Here is an 18,485-nt window from a genome sequence, read left to right on the forward strand (position 1 = left end):
AGCAGATCTGTAACACGAGGAAGCGGGCGGCACTTCCCGCTCCGGGGCGGGTAAGAAAAGATCTCAGCTTCCCATACCGGGAGTCGAACCCGGGCCGCCTGGGTGAAAACCAGGAATCCTAACCGCTAGACCATATGGGAGGCGCTGAAGAGATACCCCGCCGGCCGCCTCACAGCTCTGCTAGCCCGCGAGCTCCCGCCGCCCCGGACGCTGTGAGGCTCGGGCGGGCCCCGCCGAGAGCTCTCGCCCGTCCCCTGAGAGCCGCCGCCGGCCGCCGCGCCGCGCTCCCGCCATCGCAAACCCCCTCCTGCCACTAACGGGCTGCCCGCATCAAAGATGGCGGCCAGAGCCTCGTCTTCGCCCCGCCCCTTTCTGCCTCCGCCCGCCCGTCGTGGCGCCGCGCGTCACGTGACGGGAGGGGGCGCGGGAGGGGTGGGGCGAGCGCTCACGTGACCGGCGGCCGCCGCCGAGCGCTGGGTCTCGTGAGCGCCGCTGTGGGGGGGCGGGGGGTCCCGGGTGCCGCGGCGGGAGCGGGCGAGACCCCGGCGGCGCGGCGGGCTCACGTGAGGCCGCGGCTTTGAGGCCTACCCCGGAGCGGGGGGCTCTCGGTGCCGCAGAGCTCCGCCGCCTCCGGAGCGCAGGCCGGCAGGCTCCCCCGCCGCCGCCCGCGGGCACCGCCGAGCCGGCCCGGGAGGCGCCTACCGCGGCTAGAGGTAGCGGGGGGCGGCGGGGCCCGGCGGCGCGGGCCGGGCCGAGCCGGGGGTCGAGGCCACGGCGGGGCCCGGCGGGGTGGGGGCGGCCGCGGGGAGCGGGGCCGGGGGCGGCGGTAGCCGGGGCTGGGCTGCGGGGCGCCCCGCGGGCAGGGCCCGGGGCCGGGGCGGGTCGGTGTGCTGCCCGCTCGTGGGCCCGCTGCCCGGCCTGCTGGGGAGCGCTGCTGGCCGGGGGCTCGCAGGGGGCTCCCGGGGGCTTCGGCTGAAGTTTGAGCCGCCTGAGGCAGCAGCTCCAAGCGCCTGGCACGGCGGAGGTCCGGGGGCACCCTGCCCGGGTGGGAGCGCTTCCCCTTTCCCACCGCGCTGCTGGGGTGGGATGCAGGCGCTAGAGCAAAGCCTGTACGTGGGGAAGGCAGAGCAGGCTAAGAATGTGGTCTTCTCTTTGCAGGTGGGTGATGCCAAGCACAGCCATGAAGAAAAAGGTAAGAACTGAAAGGAGAATCCCTTGCAGTTGGGTTTTCATTCCCCATCTGCATTTGCTAATGTCATTATGTGTGTGCATCCTTGCCTCAGCGTGTTCTTTGGCCGTCATGTGCCTCTGAAGGCTCAGTGTCAGCAGACGCATCCTTCGCTTAAAGTGCTAGAAACTAAAATTGGAGTTGAGTTTATTGGCTGCATGAGTGGCAGGGCAGGCTTGCCATGGAGCCGTCGTGGTAACCGCTGCATCCGCGTTACTGGTACATGTTGCAAAATCCTTGGCTCGCTGCGTGCCTCCTGTGGTATGAGGGAAGAGGGTATGTCCTGACCCACTTCATCAGCCCAGGGGGAGACCCTTCCAGTGCATTACAGAAACTTGTCTGGGGAGTCTGTAATTCGCTGAGGGCTCCTGGGAGGCTCAGACTTCACACCTGGGGAAAGAGTAGAGCTTTTCCTGAGAACTCAGGGGGTGAAGGTGGGTGTATTCCAGCAGTAAGTATACTCACAGCTGTTAAAGTGGCTGTGTAGAGGCCACACAGCTGCCTTTCCGTGGTGTGCTAGGATTGAGTTTCCTGCCCAGGCCTGAGTGCTGATGTCTGACCCCTCTGAAAGGCCTCCGTAGCCTAAAACTTGGGAATTGGGTTCGCCTGTAGGCTGGCTTGGGCTGTGCTGTTGAGCCGTATTGTGTTTCTGCAGGTGCTATGAAATAAGAGATGTTGATGTTTGCTCCTTCTGCCCTGCCTGTAGCTCAGGGACAGAAGACAGTGCAGGTTTCTGGGGGTTTTGCTCCGGAAAGGCGGGTAGGCAGCCTGCCTCTCTGAGGAAAAGCCCTTGTTACCAAATCATCGAGACATGTGGTCAGCTTCTCCTTGGAAAGGGTGCTCGCCAGCCTGTGAAACGTTGCAGTCACTCTCGGAAGGATAACTTATGCAAACGGGCTGGTGCGATTCTGCCTCTCGGGTTTTGCCCTGAGATTTTGGCAGCTGTTGCCATGCAGTCGCAGAGCGAGGTTGGGAGGCGAGTGAGTGCCTTCCCTTCCCAGCTCGCGTTTGGCACTGGCGCAGCTGGACAGGCAGACTTGGGCCAGTTGCGATCTCTATCCTTGATGATAGATTTTTAGAGCTGTTGCCAAAGGCTGAATATGACTTCGTAACTGGAACTTGTTTGACAGCTGTTTTTGTGAGCAAGTCTGCGTTGACTGTCACTGTTGGGGCTTTTCAATTTTATTTTTAGATCAGTGTAGAGTCTTGCCTTGTGTGACTGTCTTCCCTCTTCCTGCCCGCCCCCCCCAGTCACCCCCTAGGTTTTGCCTACCAAAGGTGCTGCCTCTCCTTTGGCCTGGTGATCTGCAGACAGGACTCTGGAGTCAAGTGTCTCCCCTACACAAGAGCCTGGTGCACTTGAAACTGGGCTGTCCCATCTGCTTTTAACTTTTTGCTGGTTTTCTGATACCTGAAACCTGAAATGTAACTTGTATTTCACTTCTGTGGGGGAGCAGAAAACAAGTCACATAAGGGGAAGGAAAAGAGCGTGATTTAGGAGAGAAGTAATAGGTGGAGAATACCAGAGCTGAGTGGGCAAGGGATTGTTTCCAGCCTGGTCTTAAAGGCTTGAGGTAAAGCTCCTCTTCTGTCCTGGCAAATTCTTTTGCTGTTGTCAAAACCATCAAGCCCTCACCTGTGGTGCCAGTGTGTTTGGAAAATGAGCAGGTGTGAGGGGCTGGGGACAGGGAGGCTGCGGCAGCTTTGGGAGCAGCTCCCACTCTTCCCCGGGTGCTGATAATGAGTCCTCTGCCAGCGTGCGTTGGGAGAAGGGGCTTTGGAGGATAGTGGCTGTGGGCTGGCTGTGCTTTCTGGGGGGTAGGCAGCCGGCTGAGGGAACGGGTGTGTGGTGCCTGGAAGGGCAGAGGTTCCTGAGGGGGGTGGGGTGGCCATAGTTTGAGAATGCAAACAAGAGGGAAGGGTTTCAGTCTGACCACGGTTTGGTGACCATGCATAGCAAGGAGGGAAGCATGTCTGTCTCCTGCTTTCCCGGGCATGGTACTCTTCTTTGCCTCGGTCTCGTGATGTATTCACGTCTGAATTACATTTGTCCTTTATTTTGGTGGCTGTTTATTCGGCAGTAAGGTGTTAATCCCAAGGGAGCTGTGAAGGACTCTGTGCCCTGTGGCAACTAATCCTTTCCTTTTTTTTTTGTCTTCCTAGGTGCTGCTGATGGGTAAAAGTGGGTCTGGGAAGACCAGCATGAGGTCCATTATCTTTGCAAACTACATCGCCAGGGACACACGGCGCCTGGGTGCCACAAGTAAGACTTCTCTTGTTCGAACCACAAGTTCTCAAGGCTCAAATCGCCTTCATTAAAAGGGTGAGGCTGTTACCTCCAGCAATCCCTGCCTCTCCTCTGGGGTAGATGGGTGTCTGCTGATCCTCCCAGGTGCCACACCTCACAGGGAGCTTCACTCCTGAGCTCAGCTGAGGGCATGTAGGAGGCTGAACTGAAAGGGAAGGCAGTACTGGGTTCAGTTTTGCTGCTTTACTGTTGAACTGACATCCTTAATTTTTATTTTGGTCAGGAAGCGGCCTTTGCTGCAGCTACACCTCTTACTGGAGGGCTTTTCAGAGTCTTCTCGTGGTGGTCCTTGTTGCTGAGGCCTTCCTGTTGTTAGCCAGCTGATCGCCAGCGCAGCTGGAGGCGCAGCGATCTTGCTATGCACCTGTAGTTTTGGCAGGGTGATGCACTAGGCTCAGTTGGTGTCGTGTACCTTTTTGGTTTTTTTCCCCTCCAAAGCCATGGATCTCAAAAAGCAATAAGTGATTCCTCTGAAACCGGGCTGTCAATTGTCAGGTTCTAATGTTCCTCGCTGGGAAGCACCTGTGAGGACTTAATGCCGTTTTTGGTGTACGTTTCCTCTTTGCCATGAACTTGGCCTGTTCATAAAGTTTACATTCTTTGTGTTACTGATTTATTCTTTTAAGGCTTGCTGAAGGCCTTGCAGACTGCACTGGAACTAATACCGTTCTTAAAATATCACAGAGATGAGAGAACATGTTAAAGGGGAACCTCCCACTACGCTTCTCAGGAGAATAGTGTCCTGGGTAGAGAGTAGGAAGGCCTGAGTTATTCTGGGAACTGTCTGTTTCCGTGGCGCCTTCATCTACACATCTGCGTACAAGGGTGTTCTTTAGATGGGATTTTACAAACTGTGGGCTGCGTTGCAAAGAATGGCATTTTTGGCTGCCCGAAGAGGTAGCTCTGGTCTGGGAGTGTGGTGCAGTTGGTAAACTCCTGTTGTCTCTTTCCAGTTGATGTGGAGCACTCCCATGTTAGATTTCTAGGAAACCTGGTATTAAACCTCTGGGACTGTGGAGGGTAGGTACTGTTTATTCTTTTGCTTTTGAAACCGTTGGGGGATGGCTCTGGGGAATAAGGCTGGGATGTAGCAAAACAGAGGTCCTCCTGCCCCAGAGGGATGAGGATGCTGGTGTTGTGTATGAAGGGAATAGAACAGGCTTCACGTGTGCACTGTAAAACTTGTGAGACAACTCTGGAAAGAATGGATTCGCATCTTAGGCTTGTGAGTGGAAGGGGTTGGCACAGTTATACTGTCTCTTGAGTTATCCCCGCATAAAAGGTGCGGTGCATAGGTCTGCCCTTCCCTCACTGCCTGCTTTCTTCTGATGGCAAAAAGCCTGAGTCCTTCACTGGGACTTTCTCCTCAGGTGGTGGGAGGTGGTGCTGGTTTTGGAATTGTTCATCACCAGCTTGATCCAAAGGGGGTGCATGCTGGGAAGCGGTGCTGAAGGCTGACACTGATCCTCTGGCTCCTGGAAGCAGCTTTTTGAAGGATGCTCTCCCGCTGGCAGAGCCTCAGCAGAGCTGTCCAACTTGAATCTTCCATCAGCTCTCAAGTTCTCATGCATTGCCTGAGCCACCTTCAGGAAAACTTAAAGGAGATTTAAATCCTGCCGTCTGCACCGATGGTTTTGGTTATGTTTTAGCTTCTGCTGCTGTGGCTTTTCTATTTGCAACTCTCTGAAAGCCAGCCTGGGCCCAGAAGCAGTGTAGCTCTGTTTGCAGCTGGCTGTGACGTGAGGGAAGCTGTGGCTTCTTGTGAGACTGGTGAGCAGATGCTCTTCAGCAGCATCCAGCTCTGCTTGCTTGGAAATGCTTTAGGGAGCCATGTGTCACGGGGAATATAGCCACCCTGGGGCTTTTGCCTGGACTCCCGTGAGGGGGGGTCTCTAGCTCCAAATGTGAGCCTTGCCTGTCTAGCAGGAGGTATTTTACACGTAGCACCTTTCCTGACAATGCTAATCAAGACCTGGTTGCTCTAACAGGGATCTCCTTGCTTTGTCACTCTGCTCCTTCTCAGACAGGACACCTTCATGGAGAACTACTTCACCAGTCAGCGGGACAACATCTTCCGCAACGTGGAAGTCCTCATCTATGTCTTTGATGTAGAGAGCCGTGAACTGGAGAAGGACATGCACTACTACCAGTCATGCTTGGAGGCAATTCTTCAGAACTCTCCTGATGCAAAGATCTTTTGTCTAGTGCACAAGATGGACTTGGTGCAGGAGGATCAGCGGGATTTGGTGAGAACCTGATAGTTGCCATAGAAATGCTTTCAAACAGAACATCTTTTGGCTGTGCTGATGCATTGCGATTTCATACTTCAAATACAGCCCCATCAGCACTGCTCCTAGAAGGGTTTCTCAGATGTTAGGAATTGTCAGAGCCCTCTAAGCTTTTTCTGCCTTTTCTAAACTGTATGTCATCGCTATCTCTTGCATATAATCTATTTGAGAACAGAACTACCTATTTTCAGTGACACCTACTCTAAGCCTTTTCTTTTATAGCGCTGATTCTAGCACTTTCACCAGACGTTGGCTCCAGAAGGGAGGTAGAACTGAAAGAAAACCAGTGACCTTAATCTTGCTGCTCACCATGTGGCTGGCTTTGCAGATGGTGGCGGTGGCAGTTGAAACTTCCCCCGTTAACTAGAAGGTGGTTTGTCAGTGGATTCTGTTCTGTCAGTTGGGCCTGCCTGCCCAGAGATCACCTCATAAGCACTCCTCTGCCCCAGAAGGCATCCTGCAGAGCCTGGAGATCAACCTTTAAGAGATGTCTGGAGTTCTTCTGTTCTTTTTGGAGCTCTTGAAAGGTGGCAGGGAGGTTAAAGATGCTGAGTTCCTACCACCTTGGACTGAAAAGCAACTAACTCCTGATACCAAAAGGAAAATGAGCTTTATGGGGTAGACAAGCACATCCCTGGCTGCTTGGCCACTCCCTGGCTTGCAGCATGTTTGGAGACCCCTTTAGGCTGTCTGCTTTTGTCTGAAGTAAGAAGTCTTATTAATTTCTTCTGATTCCTGGTGAGTACGTGCCTGGGCAGCTGCGGAGGAGGCTGTGCGAGGTCCTGTGGCTGAAACCACACCCTGACCTCCCGGCACAGGCAGACTTCTTCCACATAGCAGGCTGGCTTCAGATCACTCGTGCTGTCTCGGAGTGGTGATCCTTCTCTGCTGGTTCTGGTTCTACCCTCCAGCTCAGTGCAGAAATAGCTCAAGCTGGTTTCGTAGGGTTGACTCAAGGAGCTTTTCCTTACTTCCATCTGCCTTCCCTCCAGGCTGAAGCATGACTCTTAAAATCTGCTTGATGCTGTCCTGTCCTGATTTGTTTTGGGACTAGTGGACACAAATTCTGGTTTTACACGGTGGGGCAGACTCTAGTGAGGCCCTGAAGCGAGGGGTGGACAGAAGAGGGGCCTTATTTCAGATATGCTTTCGACATGTATCATTGCACACCCATCGAGAGCTGTTTTGATTCTGCTACTCAGAAGAACATGCAAATACTGGGCCAAATCTCCGTCTCAGTAAAATCTTACTGAAGCCTTAGGTATCCCAGGACCCAGATGGTAAGTGCTGGCCTGTGCAGCGTTTCCTGGGGATGGGTTAATGTTCTCCTGTGTTCCTAAAAACAGTAAGCTGAGGTGAAGGTGGTCGTTGTGTCTCCCTCTGCAGAGGCATGATGCTGGCTGTCCTGCATTTCTAGCAGGTCTGTCAGAGCCTGGCACAAGGCTGTCTGGTCTCTGCTGTTCCCTCTGCTCCCCTTTTTTTGTAACCATAACTTCTAAGGGCAGAGGATGGTGTGAGAAGAGAAGACAAGACTGTACAAGTACATGCCTCAGAGCTCCTCATATTGATGAACCTCGAGTGCTTTCTTCCTGTCCTGTCCTCAGCGATGGAGCTTCTTGCCTGTGACCAGGGAGTTGTCAAAATGTAGGTCCTCGGAGACACTCGTGTGTGTCCACTTCCATTCCCACTCCACAATGCCCATAGTTATTTCAGTTTTGAGTCCTAGTCAGATCTATTGCAAGACAGCTGTGGTCTGCAAGTCCCTGCTGCTCCAGTGAAAGGGGTTTCTGCTGGCCTGTCCTGGCCGGCATGCTCTGCTGCTGTCTTTTCTCCGGTGCTGTAGGGACTTGAGATTTGTTTGAAATGCTTGCTGTAAATGCAGCACAGCAACTGCACCAAAGGCAGAAATACTTACACTCAGCTGCTAATCATTTTTTTCCCACCAGATTTTTAAAGAGCGTGAGGAAGACTTGAAGCGCCTTTCCCGTCCCTTGGAATGTGTGTGTTTTAGAACTTCCATCTGGGATGAAACGCTTTACAAGGTTTGTACAGTTTCCTCTCTGTATTTGGCTTCCCCTGTCCCATCTGAACGTAAGAGCACGAGGAGGGAGAGTGGTTAGTTGTTACTCGTTTGTTAGTGACTGGCCCTTTTGGTTCTCCAGCAGCTACTTCTGGAGGTTAGCTACTGTAAATGGCATTAGAGCATCTGGATTTTAATTAGGGAAAGTAAAACCTCTCCCCATGTTGGAGTCATGGTGTCAGTACGCTAATACTGCTTGAATACTGTGCCTGGGTGCTTTAGAAAGAGCTACTGCATGGGTTTTTTTAGTCATATTTATCCAGCAAGGAGTTGTTTCCTGTGTTTCTCTGTAGCACTGTTGCAACATGAGCATTTATCCTTCTGGGAATTTGCTTTTCTTTTGGGAGATGATGGGGTTTCTCTGCTATCAGTCAGTCTTGACTGCAGTCGGAGGTCTTCCAGGTGTGGGAGCGGTGAGTGCTATCAGGGCTACGCTGATAGCAAATGATTGGTATAATTGCCAGCAAATGCTAATAAGCAGCGGTGGTAGTGTAGTGGCCGGGTTGCTTGTCGGAAGGTGAGGACCATTTGGGCCTTTCTTCTGACTTCAGTGGGACTTTGGATGGCAGATTTCACCATCCTGGCAAATCCATCCAATGCTGTTGCAAATTCCTCTGCCTTCAGTGTGTGCTGTGTTTGGCTGAGGCTGACATGGTACCATACGCCAGACATGGCTCTTCACACAGCACATACCCACCTGCCTCTAGATATCAGCCTTCCAAAGCATGCCCTGTCTTCCTGCAGGTGTCCCTGATGGTCATCAGTTACGCTGGTGACTTTGTTTGAGTGGCTGATGCACCTGGGCTGTTCTAGACAGCCCTGCTGGAGCTCCTCAGAGCTTGTACTCATGGCTTAGGCTTTTGACTTTGCACTTGGCCAGTGGGGTGGCAGAAGTGTTTAGGGTCTATTAGTTACTTGGTGAATAGGGGAGACAAGTATCCACCCCGACTCCTGGGGGGAAGCGCGTGGGCAGGCACTGACACAAACCTGGGGCGGTAGGTAGGCAGCGAGGTGAAGCTGAGCTTAGAAGACCTGAGTCTGAACGAGGACAGATGCCCATTACAGCATCCCCAACCCCGCCTGGGCCCGATTCATTGGGTTGGAGTAGAGCATTCTGTTTGGGTCAGTGGTGAGCTGCCAGGTATCCATCTTCATGTCGACCTTACTCAAGATTAAAAAAAAAACCTCTGAAAACCTGAGCGGGTTTATCTGGAAGCAGCAGGTAGAAGCACTGCCAGCTTAAAATTAGGATGGTTTAAGTCTTTTTAGTAGTATTGTAGGTTCTCTGGGAGTGATGTGGAGAAGAACTTGCCCTAGCGAAGAGTTTGCTCAGGTCTGGGGTGCCCCTTGTAGTCTCTGCTGTAGTGGAGATACCTGGACATGGAGGTGGGAGAAGCTTCTCAGTCTCACCTAGGCTAGCGGCACCCAGAACTGCAAATAATCAGTTTTTGAGCACGCTGCTTAACGAGGGTGAGGCAGGGAAGTGCTAACGCAGCCTTTATGTTGTGTCTTTCTTTACTGACAGGCCTGGTCCAGTATAGTCTATCAGCTGATCCCCAACGTCCAGCAGCTGGAAATGAACCTGAGGAACTTTGCTCAGATCATCGAGGCAGATGAAGTGCTTCTGTTTGAGAGAGCCACTTTCCTGGTGAATACAGCAGTGCTGCCCCTCGGGTTCCTCTGCCCAGCCTAGGACGGAGTTCCCTGGGTGGAAAGTGCTGTTGTGGCAGGAGCCCAAAGAGAGGTGCCAGATGGCGGAACGCATTGATCCAGGCCTTGTGATACTAGGCGGAGTTGACGTGACTCCGTGGATCACAGGGACCTTCCCAAAATTTCCACTTCTAGCAGTTGAGCTGAGGGCTTGATCAGTATTTCCCTCTTCCAAGCTATGAGAGGGTTTCATATCCCCATTCTGTTGTCAGCTGTGGGACTTTTCTGAGAATTCCTTTCTACCCTGGGCAAGAACCTTCTTTAGCTTGAAATAAGTCTTTTCAGTTCCTCCTGGCCTAGCATTTTATCTGGGACTGATTTCTTTTTTCTTCTGTTTTGGTTTTTTTTTTATTTTTGGTCTGATGCTCTACAAACCCAGAGTATGGATAGAGGATCACAAGCGGTTGGTTTGTGATGGCTTTCGAAGTTACCGGCTGCACGGTAGCTGTGCTCTGATCTGTTGTCTCTGCAGGATAAAATGTTTTGGTTAAACCCACCGTTGCTGCTTGTCCATTTGTACTCTTGGTTTCTGGATTGGTCTCTTCAGACTTTGCGCCATAACTCTTGAAGGAAGTTTGGGTTTGATGTTTTTTTGAGTGCTTTCCTTGATGGCTAGATGTCTGACTTGGAAATGATGGAGGGAATGTGGAAAAGGAGCTGTTAGCTTTTCTCATTTCTTAAACTATCAGAAGTAAACACACGCCTTTTCTGGCAAGTTCTGCTTTTTAACCTTTTGTAGATAATAAATGGTTCCACCGTGGTGGTATGTAATTTTGTTATAAGTACTTTTTTTTTACTGAAAAAGAGTAATCTTTTCTACAAAAATTCTATGCTTATTTTTTAGTGTAATGGTAACTTCTCTTTAAAAAGACTCTTTCTTCTCACTTTTTTTTTGTGTATTTAAACTTCCCCCAGGACTTCTTTCTCCTGAAGTGAAATCTTGCTCTGAGATTGTATTCAAATCACAGTAAGAGAAAAACCGATCTGGAAAGTTAAGGAACAAACTTGCATACAATGAAGGCTTTGGTACGAATGCAGTCCTTGAATCTGGCTAAACCTGTACTTGTATGAATAATCAGGCAGGTTTAAAAAGTCGAAAGTACATGATCATTTTAAGGTGCTTGAGGTGAGGGGGGGGAGGAAACCAACCAGAAAGCTTAGTTCTTACACATCTGTTAAATGTGATTGTGTAGGTAGAAAAGTAAGATTTAACATCCTTGAACCAGGGCGTCTGACACTTCCAGTAGCAGTCCGTGTAATGGTTCTTAAGAGCTTGAAGCACACAGCTAAGGTTTTAAAAATATTCCTTTTTGGTTTGCTGTGGGAACGAAGATGATGTAACTGTTTGGTTGTGTGCCATTCCCCTGATGCAGTAAAGGCAGTTCTCGGCCCGTTAGCTGATTTGGCTGAGGAGAGGAGGTCTATAGGCTACCAGCCTTGTGAAAATGGTCAGGGAGAGAGAGCTGTGGGTCACGCTGCCAGGATTCCAAAAAACCTTTTGATCCTCTGAATATTGGCAGCCAGGCACTGAGGTCTGTGCTGCTGATGGATCGCTACGTGGGAGGAAGAGGAGGGGAGCCCATCTGAATGCAGGCAGCTTAGCACTTCTTGGTCTGACTCAGTGAACTGATGGGGAGAGAACTCCCTAGGAACCGGCTGCCTTTGTTCTGCTTGTCTTGGGGAGGAACGGCGCGCCGGGCTTTGAGAGCGGTGCTTGTGCAGCCCACCTGTTGCAGAACGGGAAACTGCCCTGGTTCGGTCCTTGAGAACCTGTGGCGCGATAGACTTAGGAAGGAAAAGCTATTCCAGCCTTTGTCAAGTGTGTGTTTCCCCTACCTGCAGTGATGGTCTTGCATTTTTTTCCTCTCTGTGCACTTTCTTTTTTGAAATCAAGATTTAAATTGCTATGTTGGGAGTATTCACACCTCAGATGGACAATAGCATCTCTTGCATATCTTAACATACTTGCATCTGCCCTTGTGGAAGGCTCTCTGGTAATTGTATAACTGAGTCTTGCTTTATCATGAAAGCACCACAAGTATTGTTGCAAATAGTTTCCAAGTTCAGTCGGCAAAACGCAAAAGGAATCTGTCCTTGCTACCTGTTCCCCATAGCTGCTGTCGAGGCTGAGAAACCTGTGCTGAAACAAATAACCAGCTTGTACTGTCCTTCTGCCTTCCAGGTCATTTCTCACTATCAATGCAAAGAACAGCGGGATGTCCACAGATTTGAGAAAATCAGCAACATTATTAAACAATTCAAGCTGAGTTGCAGGTGAGATGATTTAATCATTAGGTGGGGAAGATACCTCAGCAGGCACTTCAGCTTCATCCAGAAGCACAAAGGCTCCCCAAATTCCTGCTAGTTCTCTGACTCCTCAGCAAGCAGAGATGCTGTACTCTAAATTGCACCACGCTTAAACACAACTGAATTAATAGTTACCTTTTGTAACTTCCTCCTTTGCTGATGGTGGAAGGAGGCTTGTTTTGAAACAACCGTTTTCTCCTGGGCAAGGTAGGAGAGCTTCAGGATGAAACTGATAAATTAGTGAGAGTCAACAGTGCTGCTGTCAGGTGGAGAGCTTTGATTCAGACCCTGTACTGCGGTGCTGGTTTGGGAGCAAGAGGCTTGCAGGCGCTGTTTGTCGTTATTTTGAATGGAAAAGCGGAAAGCTTGCTTGGGAGCAGCTCAGCTTTTGAACAGCCTCCAGGTTCCGCAGTCTGTTGGTAATATCTACAAGTGTTTGGAGCCTAGGTAGGATGGAGAGCTGGCGGGGTGGTTTATGGACCTGTCTCCAGATGTTTCAGTTTTATACTTATTTCTGCTGGTTATCCACAGTGTTCACCTGCCTTTCTAAATGGCTGAGCTGTGGCATCCGTGGGGGAAGTGACGTTGACTGCTTGGGTATAGCAGACTCCACAGGGTTGTCTCTTGAATTGCCTTCACCATTCAGTGCACAAATCGTTTTATATTTTAGCCTAAAGCTAAAGACTTTTTTCTTTAAAAAAAAAAAAAAAAACCCAAACAAAAAAACCACAACCAACCAAACTTGTAGTTGTACCTGGTGTTGCTTGCCAAGTGAGGACTCAAACACTTCTTTGTTACTATCAGCTCAAATAATGGGATGTTGGCTGGGTAGGCACAAAAGCTGTTAGAGCAATGTTCCAGTAACCTTGTTTTTTTCCTTGTTTTTTTCTTTTTTTCTTTTTTTTTTTTTTTTTTCTCTCCTCTTAGTAAGCTGGCAGCTTCTTTCCAGAGTATGGAGGTCAGGAACTCTAACTTTGCTGCTTTCATTGACATCTTTACATCAAATACATATGTGATGGTGGTCATGTCAGACCCTTCAATACGTAAGTTGACGCCAAGATAAGCTGCTGGCCTGCTTTTGTTTGCAGGGACAAAAAGCCAAATGAGTCTAGTTTAAACGATTTTTCTTTTGAAAAATGACAGACGCCACGGAAAGCAATGAAACTGATTGTAATTAAATAGAGAGAGGGATCTACTGTCCTGCGGGTTTGCCCTGTCTGAGCAGAGGGTGGGGGAAGGTGGTTAGAAAGTGCCTGGCTTTGCGGTGGGCCAGAGCCGTGTGCCTTTGGCAGCCGAGCTGTTCGCTGCTGTCGGGTGGAGGATCGTGGCAGCGGTGGGGAACCACTGAAACAGATGTGACCCGACTTCGTGGGTCATGTCTAACAACCTATTTTGGGCTGTTCTGAGCTGGCAGCCCCAGTGATTTTTCGGAGAGGAAGCAGAAGACGGATCACATTTGGGTTTCTGCTCTTGCTGCCTGAACTGTTTTGGTGGGCGAGGACTCTAATTATAGCAGCATCTATTTATCTTAAAGAAGAAACTGCAGCCGGCAGTGCCAGCCCTTACAGGTGCAGTGTGACCATTTAACTGTTTACACAGCTCCACTTGAAACCACTTCTGTTAGGATTTGAGGTGCTCAAGATGCTGGCCAGGACAGCCTTGGGGCTTGCGGTGCGGATGCTTCCGTCCTCCTCAGAGGTTTTACTGAATTAGGGAAAACCCGTGTAAGCCCTGAGCTGGCAGCCGCTGCGATATGGTGCCTGAGGTGCCGTGAACAGGCAGCGCGGTGGCTGGGGCAGCCGGCCCTGGGAGCGAGCCGCTCGAGCGCGGTGTGCTCCCACTCCCTGGGTGTTGCGCCAGGATCAGCCAGCGGCCCCGACCTTCCAGCACTCGGTTCTGCGCAGCCAGGGAGCTGCAGGGTGGCAATAAGCATGCTGACAGGACATCGCTTTTAGGCGGCACTGAACTTCTGAGGACTTAGTTACTCCCATCCCTTTTAACTTTTTTTTTTTTCTTTTATCTCCCCTGTTCCTTTCCCGTCCCAGCTTCTGCAGCTACGCTGATCAACATCCGCAATGCCAGAAAACACTTTGAGAAGCTGGAGAGAGTGGATGGACCAAAGCACAGCCTGCTTATGCGCTGAACGTTGGCCAAGGCACGTGGCCTTTGGGGGGAGAAAAAATGAATTGGAACTACTTATTTTTAGGAGAATCTAACAATGTCGATGTCTTTGTTGGGCTTTGAAATGAGTGTGCTGCTTTATTTTTTCTCCTTTTAACGTTGGACACTAGTCACTCCGAGGATGGCTGGATACACTGCGGACCTTCAAAAAAGACTTCCCTGGCGTACGTGGGGTTGGGAAGAAGTAAGGACAGGTGATGTGCACGTGGTCTCATACTCCTGGTTGTCATAGTGGCACATGGCAGAGCCATTTTTTGGATGTTTTTGCTCCCGGGTGATCATACAAGTCACAGGAATGGAATATTTACTGTTTTATTGGTTGGTTGCTAGAATATGTTTATACATTTCTCCTTGTCTTCAGTCATGAAAATAAATTTTTTGCTACCAGGGATTTCAGACCCTAGAGGTTTGGAAAGTGGGGGTTTCTCTCTTCTAAAACCTAGGGCAGCTTTGGCAAGCAGGCATGTAATAGCTGCGTTTCTCCTTTCGCGTTATTTGGGGGAGTGTTGCTGGAGGCCATCCCAGAGCTTCGTTTAAGAGGATTCCCCGACACGTGGAGGTAAAATTCACTCAGCGGATGAAGCAGCCAGGCTGGCCTTGGCCTTTTTACACTTGCCAAAGCAATGGAAAGGCCACGGTAAATAACAGGGGGCCAAGGATATGAACTGACCAAGCAGCGATACAGTCCTGGTGTGCCTGGTCTTGGTCCTGGTGAGCCAGGGGGGGCCGGTGCGGGCACGGGGCAGCCCTGGAGCGCGGTGGTGGTGTGTGGTGTGTGCATGAGCTGTATTAGCTATGTTTGCGACGAGCCGGTTGGGCAGTGTTTGGCACCGATGTTAACTTGACATTACTGTCTATTTTTTAATGAATTTTTTGTGTGCATTTCCATTAAACGTAGGAACAACAAAAGCACTGTGAGTTAGGGGGATCTCTGGCGTGCTGGGTGGGAGCTGATTCTTGTCAGCATCCCTTTCTTTTTTTTTCTTTTTCCTGCTGCATCGAATTACTGTATAAAAAAGGGTGTGGTGACTGAGCCTGGCTCTCCACTTTGTATTCTCAAAATCATGCCTCCCCCTGTGTCTGTGCCCACACACGCGCTGCGGGGCAGTGACAGGGTGTTACGTAGAGCGGGTGGCTGAAGGGCGCTTCTGGGCTGGGGAGCTGAGGGGGGCTCCGCGCAGAACCTCCCATCGATTCTCGGTCCTTACGGCCTTGCAGCGCCCGCTCGGCAGTGCCCTGTCAGCCTGGGTGTGATTTCAGTGAGAATCAAGTCAGCGTCCCTGTAGGAGAGGAACTTAACTGAGATTCCAGTTAATTCCGGTGCCTGAGCTGCTGGAGAGCTTGGGAACGGGCTGGGGGCGCGGCAGCGGGGGTCCGTTTGTCTTTGGTGTTTGCAGGCATGGAATTCTATGCAGGGCCTGGAGCGGGAGCAGCAAACCTCGCCTGCAGTCGCCTTTGCCTGACGCCGGGGTGGAGCAGGCTGCGTGACCAGCTGCTGTGCCCGGCCGCTGCCGCGTGGCTCGGGCACAGTCAGTCCCTGCCTTTCCTTCGGTCACTGGAGGAGCCTCACGGCTCTGCACCCAAACCCGGCCTGCGGAGCAAGAGGATGAGTCGCTGCCGATCGCGAATGTTGCCTCCGAGGGATGGCTGGGATGGGCTCTGCTTGCAGGAGAGGCAGTCGTGGCTCCAGGCTTACGGCCCGGGTCCCAGCGCAGGGCAAAGCACTGGCTGCTGCGGGCAGGCGTTCGCGGCAGGCAGCGGTTCCCAGAGCCGGGAAAGGACAGCGGGAAGCGGGAAGCGCTGCCCTATTCCCATGGTTACAAGGAGTTGCCACTGGGTTTCCTCAAGGGGTAAACAGTGTGTGGAAGTGATAAGGTGAAGGGGGGAAGCGTGGGCCGGGGGAGCAGATAACAGCGCTATGAAGGCGCTGTGGCCTGGCAGCTGCGGGCGAGCCCACGCCAGCGTGCAGGCGCCTTGGCCTGCTGCGGCCTCCCCGTGGCCAGCAGTGCGGTGGTGGCTGCAGTTCTGCCGTTCACTCTCGCTGCTGTGATCTGTTTTCCTACAGCACACGGTGTTTTGGGGGCTCTCTTGAAATCCACATTTCCCTTCTGCTCTCTGGCAGAGATGGTGCTAGTGCTGCTCTGCGCGTGCTGGTGAGCAACACCCGCAGCGTGGACACAGACACGCAGGTGGGTTGATCTGAGGACGCTGTCCTGCCTCTTTGGGCAGCCCCTGTTGTATTTTGTCTGCCTCTCCCACCACCAAACCCAAGGGCTTTTTTCAGACCGCAGGGTCGGTCGCTGCCAGCAGAGGCTGGTGCTGAGCAGCGCTGGGCAGGGCCCTCCAGCAAGCAGCCACGCTCCCTGGGCATCGCCCAGCCGCGAGGTTTGGTGCATCGGGCTCCAGCACCCTCACCCAAACTTCTGGAAGATTCTTCCCCCTTACTCTGGCAGCTCTTGCTATATAAAACAAAGGTCGGTGCCTGCTCCAGACGTTGTTCTTACAAACGGGCTGGCGCACGGGTCTGACCCCAGAAAGCCAAACTGCACAGTCTTGATGAAGCTGCAGAGCTCCATCCTCGAGGACTCAACTGTGAAACCAGTAAAACCTTCCCACCGCCTGGCATTAAGGTGCTGAATAACCTCCCCTGCTCAGCCCTGTTCCTGTGCACAGGCTGCCCTTCTTCTGGGAGCTGCTGTGCGCCCTGGGGGCAGGTCCCCAGCCCGGGGAGGTGGGCTGGTCTGGGGGTGCCGCTGTGCGCTCAGTCGGTGGTCGGCACAGAGCTACGTTGGCCAGGCCCCATCTCCATCAGCCCGGCGGGGGGAGGCGGCTCAGGGACTGGCCCAACTGGGGCTTGAGCATCCCCAGGGTGGGCGTTCCTATCCAAGGGCTCTACTCCATTGTGTGATCATCCTCATGATTTTGAAATTATTAGTAAAAATATGTGTATTGGAGCTTGCCATGGTGCAACTTGAACTGTCGCTGTTTGTTCTGTCACCATCCATCTCCGGCGCTTCCCTGTCCCCGCGGCAAGTGCTTGGGGGCAGCAGCTGAGCTACCCAGTTCCCTCTGCCTCTCCCTGTGCCTGCTGGATGCTCCAGCATCTCCACGCGCATTTCCCTTGTACTAGGGAGCCCCAGACGACACAAGGTCCTGCTGTGGTCTCCAAAAAGCTGGAGAGCGTGGAACGGTCCCCTCTTCTATAACCATGGGGACTTCCTGGCGCCCATCACAACCCTCTGAGTCCGACAGTTCAATATTCCACCTCAGCATCCACCTTTCCGTGCATTGCTCCTGAAGGCTGAGTCGGTGTTTGTGGTTGCTCAAGTGTTTGGTGCATCGAGGACAAAGTGGCCTGGGGTCGGCTGGGCTGGGAGGGGCCGAGACCCCCACGAGGGATGCGGTTAATCAAGCAAGCAGCAGGTGCTGGGGCTGTGCCGGAGGGGCTCCGCTCCTGGGGGTGCACCATCCCCCTGCCCGGTGACGACGGTTTGCACAAACGGCTCGGTGTGCTCGGTGCTGGCGGGCAGGTGCCGTGTGTGGTCAAGGGGCTGGCAGTTAACGGTGGCGGCGGAGGTGCGGTGCTGCGCTGGTCTTGTTCAACACATTTTTATTTGCCTCGGGGCGGTGGGCCAGCAGCCGCATGCCCCCATTTCGGGGGTCCTTGCATTTATACACACACACACACACCCTGCTCCAAGGGTGGGCAAGGACAGCGCGTGCCACTTGTGTCATCGGGCAGCTGTTCCGCTCCGGAGATGTCAGGGTGCTGGTGGCCCTTGGCACTGGCAGCGTGTCCATCATCCATCGTCACGTCCATGATCTATCGCTCGTTCGGGCTCGTTCTGCTGCCCCCCCTCAGCCAGCCCCCTGCCCTGCTGCGGGTGGGCTGCGTCCCTCAGCCCCAGCCCCATGGCTGGACCCGCCACCCTCGGGGCTTTACTGGGCGGTGGGTGGGAGCATGGGTGGTCCCTTCCCAGGGGGGCTGCCCCCCCTTTCCCCCCCCAGCCCCCTCGCCCCAGCAGGGCCCTTCCTGGGGGTCTGTCCCCCCTTTCCCGCTCCTCTGCCCCAGCAGGGCTGAGCACTTTGGCTCTTCTCGAGGCAAATAAATGACTTTTTGGCTCTGCCGCTCTCCGTGGCTGCAGCACAGCCCCAAGTTCTTTTGCTGCTTTCTTGGGGGAGAGGGGGATGTGGGGGGAGGGGTAGCTCGGGGAATCCATGGGGAATCCCCAGCCCTTCTCCCCTCCAGCACCAGCCTGCGGACAGAGCGGTGGCACCGGTGCTGTGGGACCCCCCAGCACTGGTGCTCAGAGTCCCACCCCCCCCAGCTCCCCCAGCCCTGTGGTTTGGGGTTTCGGGGGGGGGGGGGGAGCGGAAGTGACC

The 18,485-nt window shown here is 52.9% G+C and overlaps 1 protein-coding gene across 2 annotated transcripts; it reads left to right on the top strand.

Annotated features, from left to right (window-relative positions):
* Positions 1-451: 451 nt before the first annotated feature.
* Positions 452-14,505, top strand: LOC308054044 (ras-related GTP-binding protein A). Of its 2 annotated transcripts, XM_080366198.1 has the most exons (10): positions 452-712; positions 1,157-1,192; positions 3,392-3,491; positions 4,490-4,556; positions 5,560-5,782; positions 7,771-7,866; positions 9,430-9,552; positions 11,797-11,888; positions 12,849-12,964; positions 13,967-14,505. In XM_080366198.1, exons 2-10 carry the CDS (start codon positions 1,166-1,168, stop codon positions 14,062-14,064), a joined length of 942 nt encoding a protein of 313 aa, XP_080222324.1. In that variant the 5' UTR covers positions 452-712; positions 1,157-1,165; the 3' UTR covers positions 14,065-14,505. The 2 variants fall into 2 exon arrangements, with proteins under 2 accessions (XP_080222324.1, XP_080222323.1); XM_080366197.1 differs by lacking the exon at positions 9,430-9,552 and having other exon boundaries at positions 576-713; positions 1,159-1,192.
* Positions 14,506-18,485: the final 3,980 nt, after the last annotated feature.

The sequence above is a fragment of the Falco punctatus genome, assembly GCF_963210335.1.
Source record: "Falco punctatus genome assembly, chromosome: 15".
NCBI classification, from domain to species: Eukaryota; Metazoa; Chordata; class Aves; order Falconiformes; family Falconidae; genus Falco; species Falco punctatus.